Below are 26,969 nucleotides of genomic sequence, written 5' to 3'. Positions count from 1 at the left end.
CTGTGTCAAGGTGTAGGTCTGGAAAGAGGGTGGCACACCTGCCACCACAAAGCACAGTCATTCTCGGGAAATGCCATGGCTCAGTACTAAAGGCTGGCAAATCAATGTGTCATTTGGTTCTTTCTGTATCACTGTGCTAGGCACGACCAGAGAACTTGTGACAGGAATTACTTATTACAGATCGGGAGTTCATGCAGCAAGTGGGATTTCTTTTCATTTTCAACTTTTTTTCAATGAGGAGGAAATGACATTTTCACTCCTGATGACTGTGAGCCATGAATCAGGTTTCCTTCTTATCTGTGATTTGGAATAATGCAATACTATCATCAACCCCCAGATTTTTTTTAAAAAAATGCCCAACCCCCAAATCAAAAGGTTGTTTTTAAAAAATTCATAACTGACTGAAAAACACTCCACCCATTAAAGCCGTCCTGCTGTTAGGAAAAAAAGACACAGATTTCTGTTTGCATAAAATGACATATGCCAGTTTTGCTTTTGTTTGATCTGACATCTAAAATGAGAAATTAGTAATTCTGTTAATCAAGGGAAGACAGATTTCACACTCACACATACAATTTTATTAGTCATTTGGATGGAAGTGGAAATAACAGCCATCCTATTCCCACGCCCAATCAATTAATATACAAAGATATGTCAAGCAGTAGACGTCCACTTACCCCTGAAGGTGGATTTGCTGTCCAGCCAAGTTCAGCTGTGGCTGTCCGAGTATCCATTAGGGTTTCTGGGGATAAATTGGAAAAAAAAAATTACTGGGGGTAAATCGGGGGGGGGGGATCTGAACAAAATGGGTAACATTACAAAGGTGTACTTGGGATACCACATGTCCATCAAGATCAACACAAATTCTAGGTAGCGGAGGTCAGTACAGTTTAGATAAATTCCTGTGGCTTAGAAAACTGGATCACGTGCCTCTCACTACATACATTTCATTTCAATCAGGATTTCTGTATATCTCAGAACCAATCTGTTATCCAGGCATGAACTAAGAATTATCAGGCACTATAATAATGGTACAAACAAAAGGGATCACAGGTATCCAACAGGAAAAACAACACACAAGCAAACCCTGCAATATGAACAACATTGGTAAGATTTATATAGCTTTTTTAACTTTATAAAATTGCAAAAATTTGTCCAGCATTCTCAATTGTACAATATTGTTAAAAAGTCCAACATAGTACCAAAATAGATAGTGTTTATGGAGAGCATAGTCAGCAAAATCCAGGAGGCTTTTTTGCACCAACAGAGGATTGGCTTACTCCCAATATAAACACTTATTATGGAACCAGAAGTAAGTTTTCTAAAAATTAAATTATTAAATCATCATAAGTTTAAAATAACTAATTTCCATGCAGCTACATGTAGATTTTCATTGATTATGGTTTATTCCAGGATATTATGAAGGAAATTAAGAAATTACAAGACTGATCTGGATTAAGAAGCTGACACCTCCTTACAATATAGGATTATATCTGAGGAAGACTGTAAAGTTGAAATGAGTTCATAACCGAGTACTCATAATGTTGGAGTATAATAATGGTGACATTACTTTCATCAAAGGGCCCTGCAGATATGGCACAAATCATCAAATATTATGAAGCAACATGGTGCTCATGCATGATGTAGTGTCCCCCAGTGAGCTTCCTGGTGTCCATTTGCTTCTTTGAGAAATCAGGTCTCCCCCAAAGCAAAGTACCTGTCTAGCTTCCCTCCACCTCCTTGGAATGCAACTGTTTCAAGAGAATCCAGGAGGTATCACCTTTGTGTCTGAAGGGAGCATGCATTAAGTAACAGCTGCCTCCATTATAGGAAGATGCTTGCCATATAATCTCCCCACATTTTGTGATTGGCTGAAACACTCCATGGCAGTCACTTTGAGATTAGTCTTGTCTCCCATTGCAGCAATTATGTGGTAGCACACACTCCCCATCCACAAAAGTCCAAAAGTGCCCAATGGCTCAACAACATTGGGTACCCCCCTTAGAAAATCAATTGACTAGGGAGTGAGGCTGGAGATTCATTGTGCTTTAAGACAGATCTCTCACAAGGGACAGATTGGCAGTGTTTCCTTGGCTTTTCAGAATACATATACATTTAGATCTTAAGATGTACCAGGAGGTCACTGCTTTTTCTCCTTGCAAGGTAAACTATACACAATGAGGAATTTCACATTACCCTTTTTAAGCCGGTTTGAAGCTGTTTTTGATCCGTTGTGGAGTAATGGTAGGGCTATCATTTCACACATGGCTTTCCCCTTCCGGTAAACAGCTGGATCTGAAGCGGTTTGCCATTTCAGACTGCACTGCTTTTTCCTGCCGTTTTTCACCTGCACGGGCAATCTCCGGCTTTCTTTTTTTTAAACACGATTGCTTTAGAGTGCTATAGCGCTATAACACAACACTCCAGGCATTCCAATGGGGTTGCTATAACACTGTTTTGCTGTTGTGTTATGGCGCTATAGCGCTGTAAAGCGAACATTAAAAAAAAAGCTGGAGATCGCCCTCACAAGCGAAAAATGGTGGGAAAAAGCATTTCGGATCAAGGAAAAGAAACTGAAGACTACTTCATTGTTAGTCCCGTGTGGAAACAAGTGGTTTACAGGTAAAACGGTTCAGCCCCATTTCCTGAACGGGACAGAAGCGTTTGTGTGTGAAAGTACAAATATATTCCGGTAGGGAACCGGTTCTAAAATGGTTCTGTCTGAAATGTCAGACCAGAAACTGTTTGGGAACCGTTCCTGAACCGGAATATATCGCCTGTCTGAAATTCCTCACTATCTTTTATCACTCTTTGCCAAGGTCACAATGGGATCAGATAAAATTGATTCATTCACTGGATCCATCCCATGGGAAAATTAAGTCTTGGACAAACCTAATATCTGTTCTTTCAGAACTTGCTGGCCGTTTACATGAAAGTATTCTCCGCACAGTCTCAAATGCAGGGGGAGATTACATAGTAAAACATAAATAGCTAGCTCACATGTACAAATGGATCTCAAGTGTCGGGCTTTAGTAAAGTCCTTCACAGAAACAGCTGTGTCAGTTGCAAAGCAGCAAGTAAGATATACCCTGAACATGCCTTTGTTGCATGGATTTGGTATATGAAGTTGATGTCTACAGATTTAGGATGCATATAGCACACTATCATGCAAGTGTACTCAAAAGTAAGCCCCACTATGTTCAGTAAGGTTTACTCCACGATAAGTGTGTGCAGGACTGCAGCCTTAGTCCTGTTAAAACCAATGTCTCTAAATCAGTTTAAATTCTAGTGCTCGAGAGTAACAGGGTTATGGATTGGGCCATTAGACACCTAAATAACTGTCAGATTTCCGCCAGAGCAGAGCAGGCAAAGTGTAAAATGCATCCAAAGACCTTTTGAAAGCAAGATCCAGGTCAAGGATTCAGATCACCTATTATCTCAAGCTTGCATCTCTGTTGCTAGACCTCTAGGATTTTAACATATATATATATATGAAATACAAAAAAGAAAAGTGCAATGACTTCAAAGACAACAGCTGCACCTCTGTTCACAAATGGCAATGTTTTGCCTAGCAGTGAAGAGGAGGAAGGTACCCTGTGATTAGCATGGCTCTGAATTAGTTGATAGTTGCTTGACCCAAGTCAGTGTTATTCTTTTTCTATTGCCTAGATTGTCATGTTGGCTATATTAATTTGTTGCATAAATGACTAATACATTTTGGATCCCCAAAATCAGAAATATGAATATTAAACAATACTATTGGAATGTGTTCCCTCGTCTTTTTTTTTTCTTCAAGAGAGGCTTTTTTTCTGAACACAGGAATGTCCCCCGTCCCAGCTTTTCTCTTTTAAGGATAACAATAACAACAAAAACACACAGAGACAGGTGGAGGGAGGGAGGAACACTCCTACTGGTTTTTTAATTTGAGTTCAACAGGTTAAATTGTGTTTCTACTGTAATCCCACCAAATGTGACTATGAAAAGAAAATTTCATTTGTCACCAATGCCAGGTCAAGCGGCTCCTTCCATGGCCATGTAGAGTATTTTCACCCACCCTCCAATGAAGGCATACTTCAAAGTGATTATCTCTTACCTCAAAGCAAAGCACCCCCTTCCCCTTCTAAACATCTGTGGAAACACACAGCCTGCGGCCTCAAAGAACATACACCTTCACTTCCTCCTCCCCCTGTGGCTTGCCACCTGAAGAGCTTTAAAGTAAGGAACACAGTGAGATAGAAAGGAAACTGTGCATGTGTCAGAACTGCCAGCCAGTACTTTATTAGAATACACCTTCCTTGAGATACATTGAGGTTACTTTTCTCAGTTCTGGTACTAGGTTTACCAAGGTCCGGCCCGGGATTCGTATTTCTTGCCAGGAGCCTTGCCGCGGGGACGGCTCCATGCGCTGCACCCGCCGTCGCCAGGATGTGACACTCCGCGTCGCTCTGGCAATGGGGGTGTTTGGAGTCCCGTTGCCAGAGTGACGCGGAGCGTCACGTCCTGGCAACGGCGGGTGCAGTGCGTGGAGCCGTCCCCCTGGCAAGGCTCCTGGCAAGAAATACGAATCCCCCGCCGGACCTTGGTAAGACTATCTGGTACCTCTTTCCCATGGCGGCTACCAGGGCATCCAGATGGATACTCCACCTGCATCCTGCCCTGCAGTTTCCCGCTTTACTCAGAGAATATGAAGTTTATATTTTCTCCTGACTAAAGGGGAAGAAAAGAAGAGGCTGATGAGGCATGCACAGCTTGGGTATGATATCACCTGGATAATTCCTTTTACTGTGGTGTTTCCTGCTTTCCCTGCAAGGAAAAACCTCAGTGTGGAAGCAGCCAACTCCTCCACTGTACACTCACAGCAACCCTGGGAGGATGGTAACACTGAGGCAGATTTCTCACAAGCGCTGGTCTGCGCTTGCTCTTCCCTTTGCCCTGATGGTACATGTCAATTTCACACAAGCTGCTGTGTGGCTGCATTTTGCCCCACAGCTTCGCACGATTTCCCCCGCGTCTACTCAATCCTCAAAAAAACAGGATTCAGTAGACGCGGGGCAGCGCTTGTGGGAAATCGGTCTGAGAGACAGGGACTAGCCCAAGGTGACCAAGCTATGTGGCAGAGTGGGAATCTGAATCCAGGTTTCCTTGGTCCTAGGCAGTGTTCCCTCTAAGCTGAGTGAGTGAGAGCTAGCTCACAGTTTTATAGCCACCAGCTCACAGATTGTTTTCTTAGCTCAGGAAGGATGTGGCTCCAGAGCAAACTAATTTATGCAGTAGCCAAATAACTCGCTCACAAAGTAGAATTTTTGCTCACAAAACTCCACAGCATAGAGGGAGCGTTTTAACCACTATACCACACAGCTCACACCAACTACATTTATTGCAGTTGCTGTCATGATCCATTTTACTCTCAATTTATCCTGGGAAGCACAGCAGAGACCTACCTGAGTTCCACCAATTGCTGGTCAGGGGGAACGGTGAGGCAGAAGAAGGATGTCTGACAGCGTGATGTTGCCTGCTGGGTTGAGGGAAGACTGCATAGGCCAGGGGCTGAGCTGGCTAGCCTTCGTCAGCCAGCCCCACCCCAGGAGGCAGGGTAACGCCACCCACTGTGGCTAATTATACCTGAGCCAAAGCCATCTCACTCCATCAGTTTTCTCACAGCAGTTTTCCACCTACCCATCCTCTGTGTTCTGCATTTCTGCTGTTACAAGTCATGTTTTGTATCTTGTAATTTTATTTATTCTGTCACAGCTTGGGTGGTTTGGGCATTGGGATGGATTATTTGGGGGGGGAGGCTGGGCCTGCATGTCTGCCTTCCCTTGTTTGGGGACTCCCTTGAGGGGTCCTGGGGGTGGAGCCTCTTGCCCAATTGAGGGCTGCTAGCTGGCTTCCACCACAAAGTGGAAAGGGGACCATGCAGCAGCTGGCACCCACATGGAACCTAGGGTCTTGCCACTCCTAGGGTGCGTTCAGATGGGGCATTTACAACGGTATAGGTGCCGGTTGGAATCGGTGTACTTACCGGCGTTCACATGGCGAACATCTGCGTTCCGTCCCTAACCGTTGCAAAGAGCTTTAAACTGTTGTATTCTGCCACTAGGTCCCCAAATGGTGGTATCCTGAGTGCAACGGTCCTGATCTGCCGCCGGCGGGTAACGGGCCTTTTGGGCGGGGGTTTCCCCACCTCCTGGGGGACTTGGCAAGCCTTTTAAAAAAAAAAGTCCTTAGTTTAAGATTTTAGAGGAGTCCAGGACCTCAGGGAGGCCAGTTTGCTCTTTAAACTTTAAAGGTAAGTCCTCTCTTTAAACTTTAAAGGTAAGTCCTCTCTTTAAACTTTAAAGGTAAGTCCTCTCTTTAAACTTTAAAGGTAAGTCCTCTCTTTAAACTTTAAAGGTAAGTCCTCTCTTTAAACTTTAAAGGTAAGTCCTCTCTTTAAACTTTAAAGGTAAGTCCTCTCTTTAAACTTTAAAGGTAAGTCCTCTCTTTAAACTTTAAAGGTAAGTCCTCTCTTTAAACTTTAAAGGTAAGTCCTCTCTTTAAAGGTAAGTCCTCTTACTTTAAAGGTAAGTCCCTAGTGTCATCCCCTGGCACGTGGGTTGGGGGAGTTTGGTTATCAGGTGGCAGGCAGGTTGCCCAGCACTGGATCCATCCCCATGCTGTGCCTAGGCTCCTTTCAGCTGTATACAATAAAAAGCTGTGGCCATGTTTTCACCAAGATAGGTGTCTGCCTGCGTTCCTTCTGCTGCACCACCCTCTATCCCCCCTGACCCTGCAACTGCTGGAGCAATTTGTGCCTTTCCCCACTGGTGCCCCCATAAGGGTTCTCCAAGGTTCTTCAAAGATTCCCCTACGTATTGTGAGGAACACCACGCCTTGCCCAAGTTGCTCCTTAAAACAGCAGGTAAGTGCATGGAGCTGGCTTGCTTAACCATAGGTCTTGTCTTGCCTGCCATGTCAAGCAAGAGGCAGGATTTGCTTGCACATGGATCTGCTAGCAATGAATATTCCAAGTTGCCTTTTCAAGCCACAACTACAGCCCTTCTCACCAGTGGGTCTGCTTACATGTGTGAGGGATCCAACTTCACAGGGCAGTCAGGAATCTTCCCCGCAAATACTTCTAAGCTAATCAGTGCCTCTGCTCAATACAGTTACTTAGAAATCATTCCTGGGTTGATGTCTACATACAGATGAACTGTATCTACATCAGGCAAAGTACAAGAAACTTCTAGGACAAGAGGAGGTAGAATTCCAAACTCAAAGTCTGTGATTTCTATGCTAGTGAATCAGTTTGTTTACCCATTCCCTTGGCTAGCCTTCTCTCTATCACTAAATTGACAGCGTCCCCCCCACACACACCAAAGGGAGTTGTTTATTTCAAAAGGATTTTCTCTCCTCCATCTTTCCTTCCTGTCTAGCGGCCTAGTATGTGTCTGACTGGCTTCCCCAAGGACTTTTTTTTCTGGCTTCATACGGACGCCGGAATGTACTTTCGATAAACTCCAGCCAGCAAGGTGCTTCCTCTGCAAACAACTCTTTGCATACTCTAGTCTTGGCAGTACTGGGTGTTGTTTGAGACTGTTGTCTGGTGCAGTTCAAGGCGGGGGGGGGGGTTTGAAGGAAAAATACCTCCATTGGACAAATATGTTTTTTCCATCATCCCCTACCAGAGGAGGGGGAGGTCGGTGTTGCCTTCCCCTAAGCTCAGCTTCCTTATCTGTGCTGCAGTGCATGACTGTAATACACAGGGGGATTAGTGTTAGCAGACAGAGCTTGTCACACAGCTTTGCTCTAACATGACAAATGAGTGCTTGGTTCTATTACAGCACGGTTTGCTCTTTTCTTCTTCCTTTTAGTCTGTTCAGCCTCCTCAGCCCCACTCGTTTATGATGGATAAAAGCTTCTGAAGACAGTGGATTAGAACCTGACCTCTGGTAAGCCTCTCCAAGGCAGGGGAGCATGTTACCTAGCCACAGGTCACACCTGTGGTCAATTAGAGTGCCCTTTGCTCCATAGAAAACATCTGCAGAGCATTAGGCTGAGAGTTTCTCTCCTGATGACTGAACTTTATTGTGAATGAAAAGATTCTCTCTCTCTCCGTCTCTCCCTCTTTTTCCTTAAGAGGTACCAAACAGGTTTGCCAACTCTTTTACTGACTCTGCTTCTGAAAAAGCTGTTCCAAATGCAGAATTCAAGGTGGTAAAGCTTTTCTTGGCATAAGAAAAATGAGAAGAACATAATCTGTTTAATGGCAGGCAGTGGATAAGGCACGGGATCAAGGCAAGTTTAAGTTGACTGATTTAAGTTTAAACACACCCTTTGCAAATATGAATTTCCGAAAAGAGTCCAGCTGTGAGATGTCTCCAAAATGGGATTCCGAGCCCATGCATTATAATTTTTAAATTGCTTCACCTTTAAAGCACTTCAAGAATTAACCCACTTTTGTTCAAGCTCAAAGTCATTTATACCTTGCCACTCCATCACAAGGACTTCAAGGCGGCTTACAATAGAAAATGAAATGTCAAATAAAATCCACATGAATTAAGACATAATAAATCTAAAAATACATTGGACAGTAACAGAAACAGCAACAACAAAGTAGACAGGATTGTTATTTACCTCTATGCCATGGAAAGCTTTACCTATTTCCATAAATTAAGCCTCTATTACAAGAGACCAGACATTTTTATCCAAGCCTGTTGGGCTAACTTCTGAAGGTGGAGATACTTTGGATCAGGGCCTCAAACAATGACTTTGATGAATGAGTGGGTGCATACATAGGAGGGCATTTCTTCAGACACTCTGGGGTCCCAGGCTGTTTGCAGCTTTTCAGGTCAAAACCAATATTTTAAATTGTGTCTAGAAACATAACAAAAGCAAACCTTTAAGCATCAGCAAGACAGCAAGTCCTAGTTAACTAACAACCGGCAGGGTGCCTGTTAGGTATTCACCTTCCCCCAATACTATGTGGCCCTAGTTAGAATTGGTAATTTGCGGACTTCCGGTCTGTGGCTCGGCGATGGCGGACGCTCTCCCCTACCTCTGGGGAGGTGATCTGCGCTCCAGTGGGATTGGAGGGGTGCCACCTCAAGTGACACCCCCAGGTGAGCCTTAGTCATAGGCTCCAAGCCGGGGGCGCTGGGGGGGCGACCTCTTCGATGGTGTAATGCCGGAGAATTGAGGCACTCCTTTTTGCCCCAATCGGTCCGTCCACTGCGAGGCTCGGTTTTAAACTGAGCATAGCTGATGCCGACCGGGACAAGTAGAGAAGATCAGCGAATTAGTGAAGCTACAAGGGGTCTATTTATAGAACGGCAATGATTTGGAGAAAGAGCCAAGCGGAAAAGTTTTAAAAGTGAGTTCTCCCCCCCCCCCCAACGGAAAGCGGCGTTGGGAAGAAATCCCAGACGTAAACAAACGAACTGTGTTATATAAACGGAGGGGGGAGGAGAGAAGACAAACGTTAAAGTGTGTGAGAGACTTAGCTGCGTTTGCGAAGAAAAGTGGGCGTGTTTTGAAGAAGGGTGAAAGAGGTTCTTCTAGTGTAAACAAAGTTGAAAATGGCCGACACGCGAGGTAAACCAGGCAGAATAGCAGGGCGGGGCGGTCAAAGTCTGAGACCGGAAGAGATGGGTGACGTGTTCTCCATGCTATCGGAACTGCTCGAGCCGATCAACGAGAGGCTCGATGGTATTAACCAACAGATGACCGCTTCAAACCAGAGCCTTGCAAAGCAGCAACAGCAAATTGCCGAGCTAACCAAGAAATCGATACAGGCAGAGGAAAAACTTAGAGAGACTGTACACGATACCAAGAAAGTTAAAAAGAAGATTGGTCTGTTGGAACAGAGGCAAGACTTGCAGGAAAGAAGATTGTTGAACTTGCAAATGGAAAAAGCAAACAAGACACTCAGGTTTCAGGGGATTGCTGAATCGCAAGGAGAAAACTTGAAAAAGATGATGGCAGAGCTCATCGCGTCGGCGGTGGGGGTGTCAACGGCAGAAGCAGAATTGGAAATTGAGGTGATTTATCGGTCATAGTCAAAATATATAAAGTGGAACAACCTGCCGGGCGAAATTGTCATCAAGTTTCTCCGAAGACAGACTAGGGATGATATCCTTAAAGGAACAGCGGCAAGTTCTCTGAAGCTGGGAGCAACAGTCATCAGGGTCCTAGCGGACACTCCGTTTGAGGTTCGTCAGAAAAGGAAAGCGTATAAAGACCTGATTTCAACCCTGCAGATCAACCAAATTCCTTATTCTTGGAACTTTCCTGAAGGTGTCGTGTTTAAATACAGAGATAAAAAGGAGAAAATCGACTCGGTTCCAAAAGCGGAAGAATGGATGAAACGGCACTTTGGATCGAAGGAAGAGGAACAACAGGAAGGAGACGGCGGAGCAGGCACTGCAGAAGACACGGACGAAGACCAAGGTGCAGCGGGAGGTGTTTCGGTCAGAGAGACATATGACTTGCGACATAGAGGACCAAAGTAACTCTTTATAAAATAAAGACTCGCAAATGATGAAGATTATGAAAGAGACTTGATGCACACTTGAGAAGCTGGACTGAATACTAACATGGACTGATTAATTCTTTAATTCACTGACTTAAACGAAAAGTTATAAATTTTAATACTAACTGAATACTAACTGTTAAGGATCTTCCCTCTTGGGTTTTTAGTCATAGTGTGGGCTTAATTTACTGTCCTTTTATCCTGGGGTACTTTTTCCCTCCCCCTTTTCTTTTCTGTTAGTCTGCAGGTGTAACAAAAATTAATAAAGCTACCCTGCCTTCAGGGGATTAAAAAAAAAAAGACTTGGTAATTTGCAATGTAAACCACTCAGAGAACCTTCGGGATTAGAGCGGTATAAGAAATCGAAAGTATAAATAAATAAATAAACTTGACTAGTTGAAATTTCTGAATACTCTTCAGAGGCAGACCTCCATTTATTTGCAGGAATCCAACTTGGATATTACCACTGCATGGCTAACTATGACAGAGTCATCACTTTCCAGGAGAAGATGCAACTAGAGCACCAGCCAAAGTTGATGAAATATTATCTGAACCATGAATGTTCTTTGGGATCCATGCTCAAGGATCAGCCTAAAAGCACTATTGAATCGCAAATCTAGTCCTTAAAGTACTACCTTCTCAAGCACTTTGGTTAAAAGTTGATGCTTGTGGCAAAACTGTGTCACTGTGCACCTTGTTCAATTACATTAAACTAGATCTAGAAGGAACCAAAGAGGGAACTCAGAGGGCTGCTGAACTACTTGCATAGTTGATACAATCCAGTTGCATGGTTTCAATACAGAGCCCAAAAGTCTTGTGCACAAGAGGTGTATGGCCTCATTTCATTGAAATCAGCAGCTCTGTATGCACAAGGGAATATGCACAAGGACCTGCAGTTTCCCCTGGAATAAAGGCAGTAGCATCTGCAGAAACAGCAGCTCTTCCTATACCTTAGAGCTCCTGGTACCTGCAGCAATCATTAGATTGTGGTGTTTTATCTATAAATATATATATATATATATCAGATTACAAATTCTTTGTAAAAACATAAGTGCTACTTATCAATTCCAGAAATTTTTGATTCAACTTCAAGAAATTTTTTCTTAGAAAAAGTAAATGGATTTGTTAGACTACTTGGAGCTGTAGCTATCCAAGAATGTGTGAGCGGCACCATTGAGAGCCAGTTTGGTGTAGTGGTTAAGTGCGCCAACTCTAATCTGGGAGAACCGGGTTTGATTCCCCACTCCTCCACTTGCACCTGGCTGGATGACCTTGGGCAAGCCATAGCTCTGACACAGCTGTTCTTGAAAAAGAGCAGTTTCTGTCAAGAGCTCTCTCAGCCCCACCTACCTCACAGGGTGTCTGTTGTGGGGAGGGGGAGGGGGAGGGAAATGAGTTTGTAAGCCACTCTGAGTGCGCCAACTCTAATCTGGGAGAACCGGGTTTGATTCCCCACTCCTCCACTTGCACCTGGCTGGATGACCTTGGGCAAGCCATAGCTCTGACACAGCTGTTCTTGAAAAAGAGCAGTTTCTGTCAAGAGCTCTCTCAGCCCCACCTACCTCACAGGGTGTCTGTTGTGGGGAGGGGGAGGGGGAGGGAAATGAGTTTGTAAGCCACTCTGAGTGCGCCAACTCTAATCTGGGAGAACCGGGTTTGATTCCCCACTCCTCCACTTGCACCTGGCTGGATGACCTTGGGCAAGCCATAGCTCTGACACAGCTGTTCTTGAAAAAGAGCAGTTTCTGTCAAGAGCTCTCTCAGCCCCTATAAATCCAATCTCCTCCTCCTCCTCCTCCTCCTCCTCCTCCTCCTCCTCCTCTTCTTCTTCTTCTTCTTCTTCTTCTTCTTCTGATGATGATGATGATGATGATGATGATGTAGGTCCAAAATAATAATTTCATGCTACAAACCATCCACTTATTTCAAAGCCATGAATGGTTGTCAGTTGGCTGATTTGAACCTTGTGCTTTTCCAGGAAGGACATCAAGTTTGGCACCAACTAATGCACCACCTTGGCCATGTGTCCATCTGGACAACAAAGAAAAGGCTAGGACAATCAATCACCAGTAGTGGGGGGGAGGACAGCAGAGGGAAAGGTGGTCAGAGGCCAGTGTAAAATTACTTTTCTCAGCTTGCTAATGAGGGGATTACAATGGATCACAACCTGAGCATCATTAATCAGGCAAGAAGCTTCAGAACCATCTTTCCAATTCCCCTCTATGCCTTGCTGTTTCATTCTCAGTAGCTCTTTCATCTGCTTTCTTGTTGTCAGAGGTTTCACGCCCTTTTTTCCTGCTGTCTTCCCCTCAATCTCAATTTCCATCCCATCTATTCTTATATGTCCCTCCTAACAGTCTGTTTTCTAACCCTTTAATTAGAATCACTACAACCATTGCCGGGTTGACTGCAATGTGCCACTACTCTCAGAAGAATCCTTTTCCAAGATCCTTTTTTTTCTTTTATGGTTGCAGTTAATTTAGAATCCAAGAATATATGTAAAGGTATGTGTATGTGGGGTGGGGGTGGGGTCCTAGTATGTTGAAACTAGTTGCAAGCAGCATGACTGACACTGCGGTATTAAATGCACATGTCACTGTTCTGGGGATTAACTGAATGTGCCCAAGATATAATCTGGGACGACACACAATTCTCAAGAGACAGGGAAAGAAATACCTTAAATAAATAAATAAATAAAAAGCAGTTTCAATTTCTTTTTCCTTTAACGTGTTTGGTTTTGCTGCAGTAAAAGATATGTGCATACCCACTTAGACAATTTGATACATCACACCCAGGAATCATAATTATCAAAAGTTCAGAATGCACTGCCCAATAGCATTGGCAGATCCTTTCCTCACAACAGACAATAGATGCACTTGGCAGATAATGTGCAGCATCAGGTAGACACCAGCAACTTGAATATTCAGTAAGAAAGCTAAACTGCACTGTGAATGTTAAACAGATACAACTGGAGAGTAGGGAATAAGCTAGATGTCCAAATGGCTGGAAGACAAGATGTTTTGCTACTTCAACCCAAATCAAATATTCAGCCGAATAAGCATTGTGCTTCTGTATAAAAAAAAAGACAGGAACACAGGTAGGTCAGTACAGAAGGGACTCTTAGGAAAATCTCAAGCAATGACATGAGAGACCTAACATTTTCAAACAACTGCTACCCCAACAGATCAACCCATTTGGTACCTACTAGGCTGAAGCAATACCAGAGATCACTTTTCTATTATGACTACAAACACAATGAAAGCAAAGATGGGGGTGGGGGATCTGATTTCCCAATAAGCAAAAAAGTCTGAGATATTTCTCTGGCCAAACACTTTGAAGAATTCAGCACTATAGCCAACAAAGAGGTGTTATTAGAAATTGTTAGCCCATTCTGCAAAGTCAAAACTAGCAAACATTTTAAAGCACGGGGAAGAAAGGAGAACACACAAAAGATCCATACACATACTTTAAAATATATGATCAGTAGACAGATTTGTGCAGGAATCACCCACATTCTGTTCGGAAATATATTTTGAGCCTCTCAGCAAACCTCCATCATCACCTACTCAAGTCACCCACGCAGAGACTCCCACATGTCCCTCCTAGTTCCACAGCCCAGGAAAAAAAGAAACCCTCATGATTATTCTTATGTGTTTGTTTTTCCTTTGGGGAAAGTCCATGAGCTGCATCATATAGCACTGCAAGAGGCATTTCTGCTTGCTGCATCTGCAGCGCAGCATCAAGAAAAAGAAGAAGAGATTAGATTTATACCCCACACTTTACTACCCAAAGGAGTCTCAGAATGGCTTCCAATCCCTTTCCCTTCCCCTCTCCACAACAGACACTCTGTGAAGTCGGTGGGGCTGAAAGAGCTCTCTCCAGAATTGCCCTTGAGAGAACAGCTATGAAAGACCTTGTAACTGACCCAGCTGTATGTGGAAGAGAGAGGAATCAAACTTGGTTCTCCCAGATTAGAGTCCATGTTCCTCACCACTACACCAAAATGGCTCTCAAACGTGCAATACCCAGAATAAGCACTCAGTTTTAAAATGTCCTTCATGCTCTCTACCACACATTAACAATATTCACAAATACACACAAAGAGCTACGCTAATTTCACACTTTGAAACATTCTTCAATGTGCAGAAGACACAGATACTCCAGAGAGCCAGAAACTTTCTCTCTTTCCTCAGAAATCCTCATTTTGGCACTTACTGATCACAAGCAAAAGACAAGGGTCCCTTTCATATTACCATTCTAAACAGGACGTTCTTCGTTGTTGGCCTGAGTTCGAGTAAAGCAATACGGAGATGGGGGTTTCATGCAGCGACTTTCCTTCGATTCATGAGCCATCTCTGAAGCACTATTGTCATTTCAAACAGTGCCACTTTCCTCACCACCACCCTTTTTTGCCATGTGATCTTCCTCGGAATTTTTTTTAATGTTCTAAATTGAGTGCTATAGCGCTAAAGCTATATAGCATTTCTGTGCTATAGCGGCACCATTGAGATGCCTTGACTCCAATGGAGCCAAGGCATCTCAAGTGCTGTATTGATACAGTGAGATCATGGCTGTTGTTACCTGGAAACAAGAGGAGAGAAGGAGCTCACTGGGCAGCAGGTGCTCAGGGCATCATTGACTGGTGTGACAGGCATTGCTAACCTAAGAAGGTGTCTATAGCGAACATCCTGATGTTCACCCATCCATGCAGCCCATCTATGCCTAGACACGATTGGTTGGTAAGTGACTTGTTGCCAAGTGGATCACAGGTATATGTCTCAGGGAGGCAAAATTCTTGTCTTTGTGGATTGAAGTTGGTGAGTGGTTTGTATGCTTAGCTATGAGGCTGGTCTTGTTGGTCAGCTACAAGAAGGATGAGTGGGGCAAGGTGGGTAGCTTGGAAGGAGCAGGAAATTCTTGACCTCCCTGCATTGGGGGGGGGGGAAGAATCCAGCAAGCCCTGCGATCATCTCACAATAATTATGACTGTGATAAGAGGATTTCAGAGGAGATGTCCAGTCATAGCCATAGGCGGACACTTGAGGAATGCCACACAAAAACAAAAATTTTGTTGCTTGAGTACAAGCGAGTGGTAGCTCATACTCCAGAGTCCGGGAATTCCCCAGTCACGTGTCCCCATTATAGGGAGTTACACAGCATCCTGAAAGGAGATGGTAGCGTGAAGCCCAAGAGATTGGCACGCAGCATCATTTTTGAAGATAATGAGCCAGCTTCTTCTGTTCATCGTGAGGTGTTTTCCCAAGAACTATTTTGTGATGAGGCTCCAATGACAGTGAACTTGGAGGGCATCTGCCCGAATGTTCCTGGTAAGTCGTCCATGCATTTTTCAACTGTGTGGTAGCATTCTCAAGGGTTGTTTGTTTGCCCATTTGTCTTTTCTGACAGATTATTAAACCACAGGTGCTGCATCATTAGTACACTGACATCTGTTGCACAGAATATCATATCTGGTGTTAGTAGACATTTCACAGGTAAATAAATTCCTCTAGCAGCCAGTTATTAAAATGGCCAGGTCTGTCTGAAATGACAGAAAAAATCCATTAGCAACCAGTTACTAAAATGGAATACAATGGCAGTTTAAAAATGGCCTTCTTGACTCCACAAAGCACCAAAGCAAAGCCAATATGTGCTACTCCTAAATTTCCAGAGTCCAAAAAGTCTCATTTGTCTGATACTTTGGTACTCCCTCCCAACACAGATGTTATGTTCCTTCCCATGAAGATGCTATTCTGTCTGGAGATGCTGTTACTGCTGGATACTCCCAACTTTCTCCATCAAAAGTTTCAGTTCTAAAGTGACTCTCCGTGAGAGCTTTCATCGTGGCAATGGATTCTGTGGTCTCTGTCTAGGGTTGCCAAGTTGTACCTCGTCCTGAAGCGGGGGACTCCCAGGTCGATCCTTGAGTGCACGCTCAACCATAGAGTTTTCCCTTGGATGACCGTGGCCCCGCCCCCAACGTGCCCGGCGTGGTCGTGTCACTTCCTGGTGACATGCACGTTGGGGTGGAGTTCCCCCCAGGGCCCAATCCGGTGGCTGCAGGGAACGGGCCTCTGGGGTGGGGGTTTCCCCGCCCCCCCGGGGGGACTTGGCAAGCCTATCTCTGTCTGTTCTTTAAAGAGTATCAGAGGTCCTTCCAACATTAGGCAAACACAGGACTGCAGAGTCATCCTGCAGTAAGCCATACAGTGGAGATATCATACAGTGTGCCCTTCCCTCATCCTGCCACTCCAGGCGCTTTTATTAAGGAAAGCATTGCCTTTTAAAAGCACTATCTGAGCAGGAAGTAGGCACAGTTCACCTCAGTATCCTGTGCTATTCTCCTAGACACTAATTCCTACATTTCAAGTGAGGGGGCTTCCCAGGGCACAGCAAAGCTTTCCTGGGGATTCACCAGGAAGTTTGCTAGGGAATTGACTATCTGCTTTACATACTGGAGGTGAGCCAAACTTCATATCATTGGAAGCCTTGGAGGATATGCTCAGATATCTTCTTCCCCAAAACAATGGTTGGGAAGGTAAACTGTGGCAGTGCAAGGATGGTATGCGGTGACCCTTAGCTTGGCTGGTTCAATATGATAAGGGGGTGATTACTGTTCAAGCAGCTTTCAGTCTGTATATATACTATAGCACTGAGGGCTGTTTTGTTGCTGAATGTGCAGCTTGCAGTACAGCCTGTCCCAGTCTGAGTAGTTTTAGAGAAGTGAGAGGGGCTGAAGCTCCTCCTCCCCACATCATATTGGAGTTGGAGGCTGGATGTGCAGCAAGTTGGTCCATAAAACAATTTCTTTTAAACAGACTCATCCCAGATGCCCACTTGCCTCTGAGCTGCTACATAAGCGTTAGATTCCTCATGTAAATGCAGAGAGGGGGATAAATGCATGCTCCCTATATTCTGGATGGCTTGCCCCTAGAGAGCATTCATCAGATTTGCTGCGGAGAGGCGGATCCCACCCTTGGCCAATCTTAAGCCACTCTCCTGGAGATATAAGGACTGTTCAGAGCAAGCAGGTTCTGCGAGAGTGAAGACTCATCAGCTGCATACAGTAGATTTCCTTTAATGGACACATTACTTTAAACTAAGCCTTCGCCATCTGTTCTACTCCCTAATTATCAATACAAAAACAAAGTCTACTCACAATTACACCAGTAACAAGTAAAGATGCCAGCAATTAAAATGCACGAACATACTCTTTGAGGAGCAGAATATCCATCTGTGATGTTCTTCTCACGTTCCAGACACAAATCAGTATGGAGGAAGAAGGGAAGGGTGGCGAAGGGAGGGGGGAATTGGTTCATTCCCAAAAGGAGTCAGCTTCCAGACAGCTTGCATGTTGGTAGCTTCCTTTGAAACATGGTTTTGCTGGGGATGGATGAGGTCTTGTGAATTTCCTTACCACAGAAGCAGTCAAAATGAGGGGATCGTAAAGGATATACACCAAAGGCACATTAGCAGAAACAGCAAGGCAGAGTCCAAATGCAGAGGAAATGGAGAAGAGGAGCAGTCATGTCCATCACCCTGAGCTTCCTGGAGGCAGGGCAGATAAAAATGTGAGGGGGGGGGGGAAGGAAGCCGGTTGGGTGCAGATAATACAGGCTACAATGGCCAGGGCAAAGCCTGCTTTACCTCCCCTCTTTCTTTGCTATCATTCTTGCTCGGATGCATGAGCTCCTTGAGGAATCTCCACTAAGATGCCATGAAACTGAGATAATTGTAGTCAGCTGTGATCCACTCCAAAGGATGCATGTCTAAATCTGTATTTCAGGCTTCCCTCGCTGAGAATGAGTTTGCCAGTTACAGGGAAAGGCATGGATAATGTCTACAGATGGGAGAATAATGGAGCAAGACAATGCCACGAATACTTTGGGAACTTGACAAATGACAGACCCCAAGCAGTCAAAAAAAGGAGAAAGAAAAGAAGCAGCAGCAATGAGCTGTAGGCCTCTGAGTAAATTTAAGGAGCAAACGGGAGCAGGAAATGTGACTCTGTATGACTTCAGCTGGCAGCAGCTAAATGTGATTGATACTAATTAACACTAATTTTGGCAATATTGTTCTGCTTATGAATAATAAAGATAGGGAGTTCAGAGACTGTGAGTGTCTCAACAGCCTTTGATAACTTAAATGGGTCAAACACTATTAACAAAAAAACCTTGTCAAATCTTATGGTTTCAATTGGAGGGGGGACAGCTTGCCCAATGCTGAGAATTATATCTTTTATGCATTGTGTGCTGCTAGTGTACTTATTTCCACAATCGAGGAACATGTCATCTCTGAAAAAACAATAAGTATTTCAATTTCCAGTAGAAGGAAACATTGATGGCATTTTTTCCCATTGAATACACACCAAAAAGTTTAAAAACCCACATAAAAAAAATCTTATCATTCCTTTTTTAAATATGGAAGCAACGGATTGATGATGCATATCTTAAGTTCAAAGGAATATCAGATAATAGATTCTAAGGCAGAATGGGAAGACCAAAGAGGGCTGAGTGTGTTTTATTAAAAGCTGCCACTACCCACAGAAAGATTTGTTCATCCAAAAAGTTTGCATGAGTTTAATTTTGGCTTCCAAATCAATGAAATCTTTGTAAACGGAATCTGAGCCCAAATAGCTCTTTAGTTCAGAATACAATGTGATGTTCAACCCTCCTCACATTAAAAATTATCACAATTTATTCTGGTCTTGATTGGAACTAGATTTTTCTCAACTCTCCTTGAGCCTCAAAATGAGATGGGAGAAGTCTTCTTTGCCTCTGTGTGAACTAAACTCTTCAGATTCAGAGACTTATCTGTAACCTGGGAGGCACTTTTGGATGAGTGGTGCTTTTTAGGATCATTCGAAGAAAGATTGCATATACTTTTTTAAAGGGGAAAAAACAATCTATCCAGGCAGACCTATCATCTGCAGCACTACAGGGCTGCAAAACAGCCAGAAGGAAAACTTTGACTTACAAAAAGTGTATTCCTGGCTGAAATCATTGTGGTTTTCCTCCCATTCCTAATTTGGAGGAAGAAAGAGTGCAGCTGTACTCTCACCATCCCGTCTTTTGCATTCTGAATGAACTGGCCTCTCCTAAAGAATAGCATATTTTGAACACTTTGACATGAGTCTTCCAGAGCTCTCCCATAACTGCCAGACGTTTTAATTATGGCTCTGGAGAGGCAGACCGGTAAGAGCAGGATGACCCTTTTTCAATTGCTAAGCACCACTCTGTTTAACAGTTCCCTAAGAGCATCAGTTCCCCAAAGAGGCGCTTACAATATCTATACACATTCAATCAAAACTATTACAGCAACAACTAATTATGGCCCATCATTCCCCCGGCTCTTTGCTTTTAATAGCGCATTTTGCTGCTCCAGAATTGCCACAGAACAACGCTGAGTACATAACGAGCAATCCCTATCAATCTCCTGCTGATTCATTATGATCAGGAATTATTCACAAAATAAGCAAACAAGTTTAAAGAGTGGCAAAAGCTTTAAACACAACAATCCATCACAAGGTTTTGTGCTGACATTTAAAAAATACAGCCTGCTCTAACACCCCTTATTTTATTGTGGATCAAGAACAGAAGAGGCAGTGACCATGTCATTAAGACACTGGCACTATTAGTATAGACGTTGCTCACTTATCTGAGCATATACAGAGTATATAAAGCACACCGAGAGGGAGAGGTGGGAAAGGATAATGCATAGTGTACAAAAAAAATGATCAGTCGTTGTTGGAACACCTTCCTTCAAGCAATCCTACTTAGCTAAGACTCATCTCCCCCAAGAACATAGTTTTAAATTGAATTTTAGTTCTCATTTGTGTAAGATTCCTGTGGGTCATTGGTGGAGTCAGTTTGGATGGAAAAGTGAGATGAAATATATAAATTCTAGCTTAGACTTAAAAAAAAGATTAGACAAATTCAGGAAAGATAAAAATTTATTGATGACTATTACCCATGACAGCTAAATGAGGCCTCTGTGTTCAGAAGCAGCCTGTCATATGCTGGGGAGGGGGGAACAACTAGACCTGGCCATCACCTCCATGACCTGTGTATGAGGACAGAACTATATATTACATATGCAATGTCCTTTTATCTTTGTTTTTAAAACCCCACTTCAGGAAAGCAACTGATAGTAGAGATGGTGCAGGGGAACAAACAACTCTCCCCACTCCAAATTTCCCCTAACTTCCTATGTTTGAAAAACATTTACATTTTAAACCTCACATCTCCTTGAAGGTAAAGTGGAGAAATGGAAGGTAGCAAAACAGTTAAGTTTAAGCATTCTATGTTCACCACCATTGCATGGCTACTTGTCAGAAGCTCCTGAAACGGCTTTTCTTCACAGCCCTCCTCAAAAATGTCCAAGAAATATGCTTCCAGAAAGATGGTGACTCAAGCTAGGTAAATGACCACCTGCACTTAATTTTGATGGATGCCAGAGACAAACAAGTTCTTTGCTCCCTGCACCTGGAGCTGTGTGCAGAACTACTGGTAGAAGGCCGTGTTGTTCAGTATCTTTACCAAGAAGGGATTCTAACAGAGAACCACATACAAGAAATAAGATCACAAGTCACTAACCACAGGAAAACCATGATGCTTCTTGACATTTTGCCAACAAGAGGGCCTAAGAAATTTGAGACCTTTCTAGAGTCCTTACAAGAGTTTCCATGGGTGAAAGACAAACTTGAGGCAAAGCGTAATGAAGTTATACTAGCTGGGCCTGCAGGGATGAAGAATCTGCCAACCGACCAGCAGTTGAGCAAACTTGCTAGAAAACTTGGGTCTGAATGGGAACACATTGTATTTTATTTAGGCTTGACACACAATGACATTTACTATTGTAAAGCTAATTATCCGTACAATGTCCAATCACAGATTGTGAGTGCATTTGTTTCATGAAGACAATGTTTTGGGGACAGAGCTACTATTGAAAGTCTATGTGCTAATTTGAAAGTGGGAGGAGTTGACTCTTCTGTGATCCAAGAGATGATAGTGACCTTGGATCAAATCAAGGTTCTATGTTCCTGTTTCTAGCATGAAATTAGTAATGAAAATAAACCCAGCAGATTCATTGTACTGTTTATCAGGTTAAATGTGGGGGGAAACCAGATGTCCTTCACTTTCTTGAAAATTTAAGTATTCAGTTGCCTATGCCTGCACTATTATAGATACACAGGAGTAAGTTCTATTGTGGCCAGAAGAAGAGCTTTTCAATGGTGATACCTGATTTATAAAATGCTGTCTTCAGTGATGTGTTGATATTATTCTCTTTTCAATGTCATATTAAAAACTGTTAAATGCTTGGGGGAAAAATCCAAGAAAAATGACTGTTTTTCTAAAATGTTTTCCCCTTTCAATTACTGGGAACTAAACTCCATTTCTCAACAAGCTACAGAAATATTTTCCCCAGAAGGGATATGGGAAAAATATCTACTAACCAAAAAGGGTGCCCCTGGTGGTCACAAACTTGCTATGTTCTCACCATTGAAGGTAATGAGGAGCACAGCCTCCTTTAGGACTGAACACCAGGCACTCCACTCCACACGTTTATCAGTCACTTTCCCTTGCAAGAAACAAGCCAGGGCACATCAAGAAAAACAAACAGAAAAGGGCAACACACTTCCAATAAAACTGCACTGAGGCCCCTGCCACACGGCAGGGGAAAAGCCGCCAAAAAGCGTGGCTTTTAAAAGCCGCACCAAAGTTGAAACGGTGCAGCGGGATCCCACGGATCCCCTGGCCGCGCCGCCTTTCTCCCCGGCACGATCAGACGCCGGGGAGAAAACACAGATCGGATGGCGAGGAGCCGGGGACGCGCCGGCGCAAGGATGCGCCGGCGATCAGACTCCCAGTTTGCGGCGCACCATTGGGATGAACCACCTCGGTAGGTTGTTCCAACTTGGAGACCTTTCTAGAGCACTACGCTTCCCAGATGTTGTGGTGTGATCGCGGCCATTTGCTCCGCCCCTAAACTGTCCTGCTACTGGCCCAAATCCCCTCGTGTGAACGGGACCTGAGTTAACCTTCTTCAATCATCCTCCCAGCTTAAACCATTCCTTCCACCCAGTACATGAGGAATAATAAAGTAACAGACACAGCATGGAGAGGCAATGATTAAGAAAGGTGCACTTGTTATCTGTCACTCTCCCATGGATCTCTCCTGGGCATAGGACAAAAAGGGCAGAGTTACCCTACTGATCTTAGATGTGGTCAGGATGCCATCCACCACTGAAACTGTAATCTCTGTTCTAATGATGATTCCAGGTGACCCTCAATCTACCCACACTAGTTACTCGTACATCTGTCTTCAGGACGGGAGAACAGACAAAATGAACAAAGCAGAACTGGCCTCTTGCTCCATGTCACTGGAGCAACAGCATGGCTGTGTGGGAAAGATGAACTTCAACAGCTCAGTATGGTCCTCTCTTCCTCTCCCCCAGGCTCCCTGCTGGGGTGATCAACCCAGCACTGTTGCTGCTAGGAAGTGGAGGAGGAAGACTGACAAAAAGATGTCCTCGATACATGACCAGCACATAGTAGCGAACAGAAGAACCTGATGTGTGGCTGTACTGGATGAAGAGGCCTACCTTAGGTAAGCACTATAGCTTTTAGCTATATGAATGAGTTCTTGCTGTCTGAGATATAGGGCTATGGCATCAGCTGCACTACAAGAAGCACTCTAGGATCTTCCTCAGAACACGGCTGTGTGTTCTGGGTGGACAGTGTTTCATCATTTCATTTTTGCCATCACTACATGACTATGTGTGGATGTTGGAGGGCATAATTAGAAGCAACACTATGACAGAAAGATTGGTGGTGGAAATGCTAGGGATGCTGTAAGCCAGCTAACTGAAGTCCCTCTAAGAAAGAACTGCGCAAAGAAGCATGTGACCGCCCGGAAAAAGACGGAAGGAGAAGCAAGAACATCTGCAGGGAAAAGCCTTCGGAGGGTATCTGGTAGGGTTCCCATCCCCCTGAATTTGTGGCCATAGTTAGGATTCTAGAAAGTGTGTGCACACATGATACTCTGTAAGCCGCCCAGAGGTAAAAATCCCATGATGTAGTAGTAGTAGTAGTAGTAGTAGTAGTAGTAGTAGTAATAATGACTGTGTTGCACCTTTCTTTTTACTGCCCTTACTGTATCTTTTATATTGCTGCTGGAAGAGCATAGCCCAATGGATAGCTGTGATGACATAAGTTCTGCAATAGCAGCCCATATCTCAGATGGACCATAGAATTGCATTGCCATCAGACAGGAATCTTTCTCCTATCCAGGATCTGACAAAGAACCAACACTGCAAATTTTATTTGGAAATCAGCCTGATCTTGAATAAAATAAACATACATCCATATAGTCTCTCTCTCTTTTTAAATCGTGTTCACAATTTTGTACAGGATGCTGGCAAGACCAGTTCTTCAGATCATAACCTAAGATATCTGCTTTCCATCCCCTTTAGATTTTTGGAACACGCACCCTGATGAAGAGTCCTGGCAAATTCAAAAGCCTGCACACTAATTTTTTTTTTGTCATTGGTCCTAATAAAATATACTACATGGATTATGTTCTTGCTTGCAGATTGCCAACACTGCCAACACTGACACCCATTTCTCTGGATGTACACTGGCTTTAATTTTTCCTCGTCAAAGCTAATCCTCCTGTACTGCTCCTCCCATGAGTAATCCTTACCAAGATCTATTAGATCAGGACATTATTTAGTGCCAACATATAAAACATTTATTATGAACCAAAACAGGTTTGCCTTTTTCCCCATAGACAGATGAGCTGTGCAGCATCTATACAGTGCTTTTCATAATGTAAACCAGTCTCGTGTGATGTTTAGCATTCTGTTGACAATGGCAGCTGAAGGGTCACAGTTTATTGCAATGAGAGCTCAGTTCATTGTAGGACTGGTGGGGGGCAATTACAGGTATGGAATGTAAGAGAGAGACTAGGAGATGAGCTCCTCTGTTCTGTGTGTATGGGCTTGACCTAGCCTGAGTAAATAGTGTTGGTACAGCTCTTGCTGAGCAAAGCAATCCATTTATCATAATCCTATTGAGAAAAGACACAGTAAATCAAAGAGACAACCTGCCTGCAAACAAATTACAGAGAGATGTGTTGGTGAGAGTGGAAGATAAGAAAGCATGAGGAAAACAGAAAGAAAGAAAATTGAGAAAGAAACAAAGCATCTTGGGAGATAAAGGCAGACAAGGAATAGTTCAAGAAACTAAAGCAGGAGAAATGGAGAAGACAATTTCAAACCCCAAACATCTGAAAATCTCACAGAACAGTATTCAATTCTTATATCAAGAGCAGAATTTTCCCCCACCAGGTGGACACAGTTATACCTAAAGAGGCTCACTGTTTTCAGAAATCTATAAGGCAAAGGAACCTTTGGAGGAACCTGTACAGGGTGATTACAAAATTTACAATACAAAGAGAAGCAACATCTGATTGGCCCCATTCTGAGCTACACTACTCACAGTGTAGGAAACACAGAGGATTGGAGTTTTTCAAATTTCATTAATGGACAGTATTAATGGACCTGCAAAAAAACTAATAAATCTGTCTCTTCTAATGCAACTGACAAGGCAATGATTAAAAGAAATCTTCATTGAGGCAATCAGTTATGCTTTACCTTTGGGGCCATGTCCAAAAAGGGCTAAAATGTTAAATTAATACTGGATACGTGTTGGTTTTCTGTTTCTAATGCACAAGAAGAATACTGTCCTCTAAATCAGGACTAGTATGACAGTCTTCATGGAGACCTAAAGTTAAAGGGTTGTGGTAGATGAAGAAAAGCAAAGATCACTCCCTGCCAACATATAAGTAGCACAATGTGTTTCTCAGACCTACATTATATAAAGAGGAGACAGCTCTATCCAAGGACATATAAGCACTTAAGGTTAAACATTCCATTGTTCATCCCAGAAAACACACCATCAAGGGAGTAGATCTTGATAAATAAAACCACCTCAGCAGCTCTATTTACCATGCCTGGAGAAACCCACAGAAAGTCCTAAAATGAGGCTTGCCAGTCCCCAGGTGTGTGGGGGATGCCCCGCTTTTGAAGGCTCTGGCTTGCCACCAGCCAGCTGGCCAGTGGGGGGAATCCGACCCCCAAACAAATGTCCTCATGTGACATTGGCAATGCGCTGATGTCACTTCTGGAAGTGACAGCCCCGTAGCCAGAAATTTTGGGTTGCTGGGGCATGGGGAAATTTTGTGGGGCAGCAAAGGAGGGGGGATGGGGAGGGACACCTGCACACCTTCCCTGAACTCCAAGCGGTGATTTCAAAGGCATGTGGCTGCCCTTTTCCCTCCCTTCCTGCAAAATTTAAAGGGCCCTCCAGCTGATCAGTGGGCCACATGCTCCTGCTGATCAACTGAAGGGCCCTTTTAATGTCACAGGAGGGGAGGGAGGGGAGGAGGGGAAAGAGGGGGAGAGGCAGGGGGAGAGGGCAGCAGCTGTTGTGGAGCATGCCTCACATTTGGGGGGAGGCAGAGCCCCGAAATGCCCCACTATAGCTATGGGCCTGGGAAGTGTTGTCATCATGTTGGCACTGTCAGGGGCTACACTTTACTTTTTAGGCAAAACTCTAAGTCTGTAAGCCACCCTGAGCCTGCCTTGGTGGGGAGGGTGGGATACTACTACTACTACTACTACTACTACTACTACTACTACTACCACCACTACTACTACTACTACTACTACTACTACTACTACTACTACTACTACTACTACTACTACTACTACTACTACTACTACTACTACTACTACTACTACTACTACTACTACTACTACTACTACTACTACTACTACTACTACTACTACTACTACTACTACTACTACTACTACTACTACTACTACTACTACTACTACTACTACTACTACTACTACTACTACTACTACTACTACTACTACTACTACTACTACTACTACTACTACTACTACTACTACTACTACTACTACTACTACTACTACTACTACTACTACTACTACTACTACTACTACTACTACTACTACTACTACTACTACTACTACTACTACTACTACTACTACTACTACTACTACTACTACTACTACTACTACTACTACTACTACTACTACTACTACTACTACTACTACTACTACTACTACTACTACTACTACTACTACTACTACTACTACTACTACTACTACTACTACTACTACTACTACTACTACTACTACTACTACTACTACTACTACTACTACTACTACTACTACTACTACTACTACTACTACTACTACTACTACTACTACTACTACTACTACTACTACTACTACTACTACTACTACTACTACTACTACTACTACTACTACTACTACTACTACTACTACTACTACTACTACTACTACTACTACTACTACTACTACTACTACTACTACTACTACTACTACTACTACTACTACTACTACTAC

The 26,969-nt window shown here is 43.5% G+C and overlaps 1 protein-coding gene and 1 pseudogene across 1 annotated transcript in view; one reads left to right on the top strand and one right to left on the bottom strand.

Annotated features, from left to right (window-relative positions):
* Positions 1–26,969, bottom strand: part of EPHB1 (EPH receptor B1) — a 441,868-nt gene that overhangs the window by 301,907 nt on the left and 112,992 nt on the right. Inside the window, exon 2 of the mRNA XM_015407331.1 lies at positions 678–742. Within this exon, the coding sequence (XP_015262817.1) occupies positions 678–742 (65 nt within the window). The remainder of the gene's footprint in view (positions 1–677; positions 743–26,969) is intronic.
* On the top strand, positions 20,953–21,423 carry LOC107107098 (annotated as a pseudogene).

Source organism: Gekko japonicus, unplaced genomic scaffold (genome assembly GCF_001447785.1).
Source record: "Gekko japonicus isolate JY-2015 unplaced genomic scaffold, Gekko_japonicus_V1.1 scaffold235, whole genome shotgun sequence".
Taxonomy (NCBI): domain Eukaryota; kingdom Metazoa; phylum Chordata; class Lepidosauria; order Squamata; family Gekkonidae; genus Gekko; species Gekko japonicus.
The sequence above is the reverse complement of the archived record's forward strand: the minus strand, read 5'-3'. Positions and strand labels throughout refer to the sequence as shown.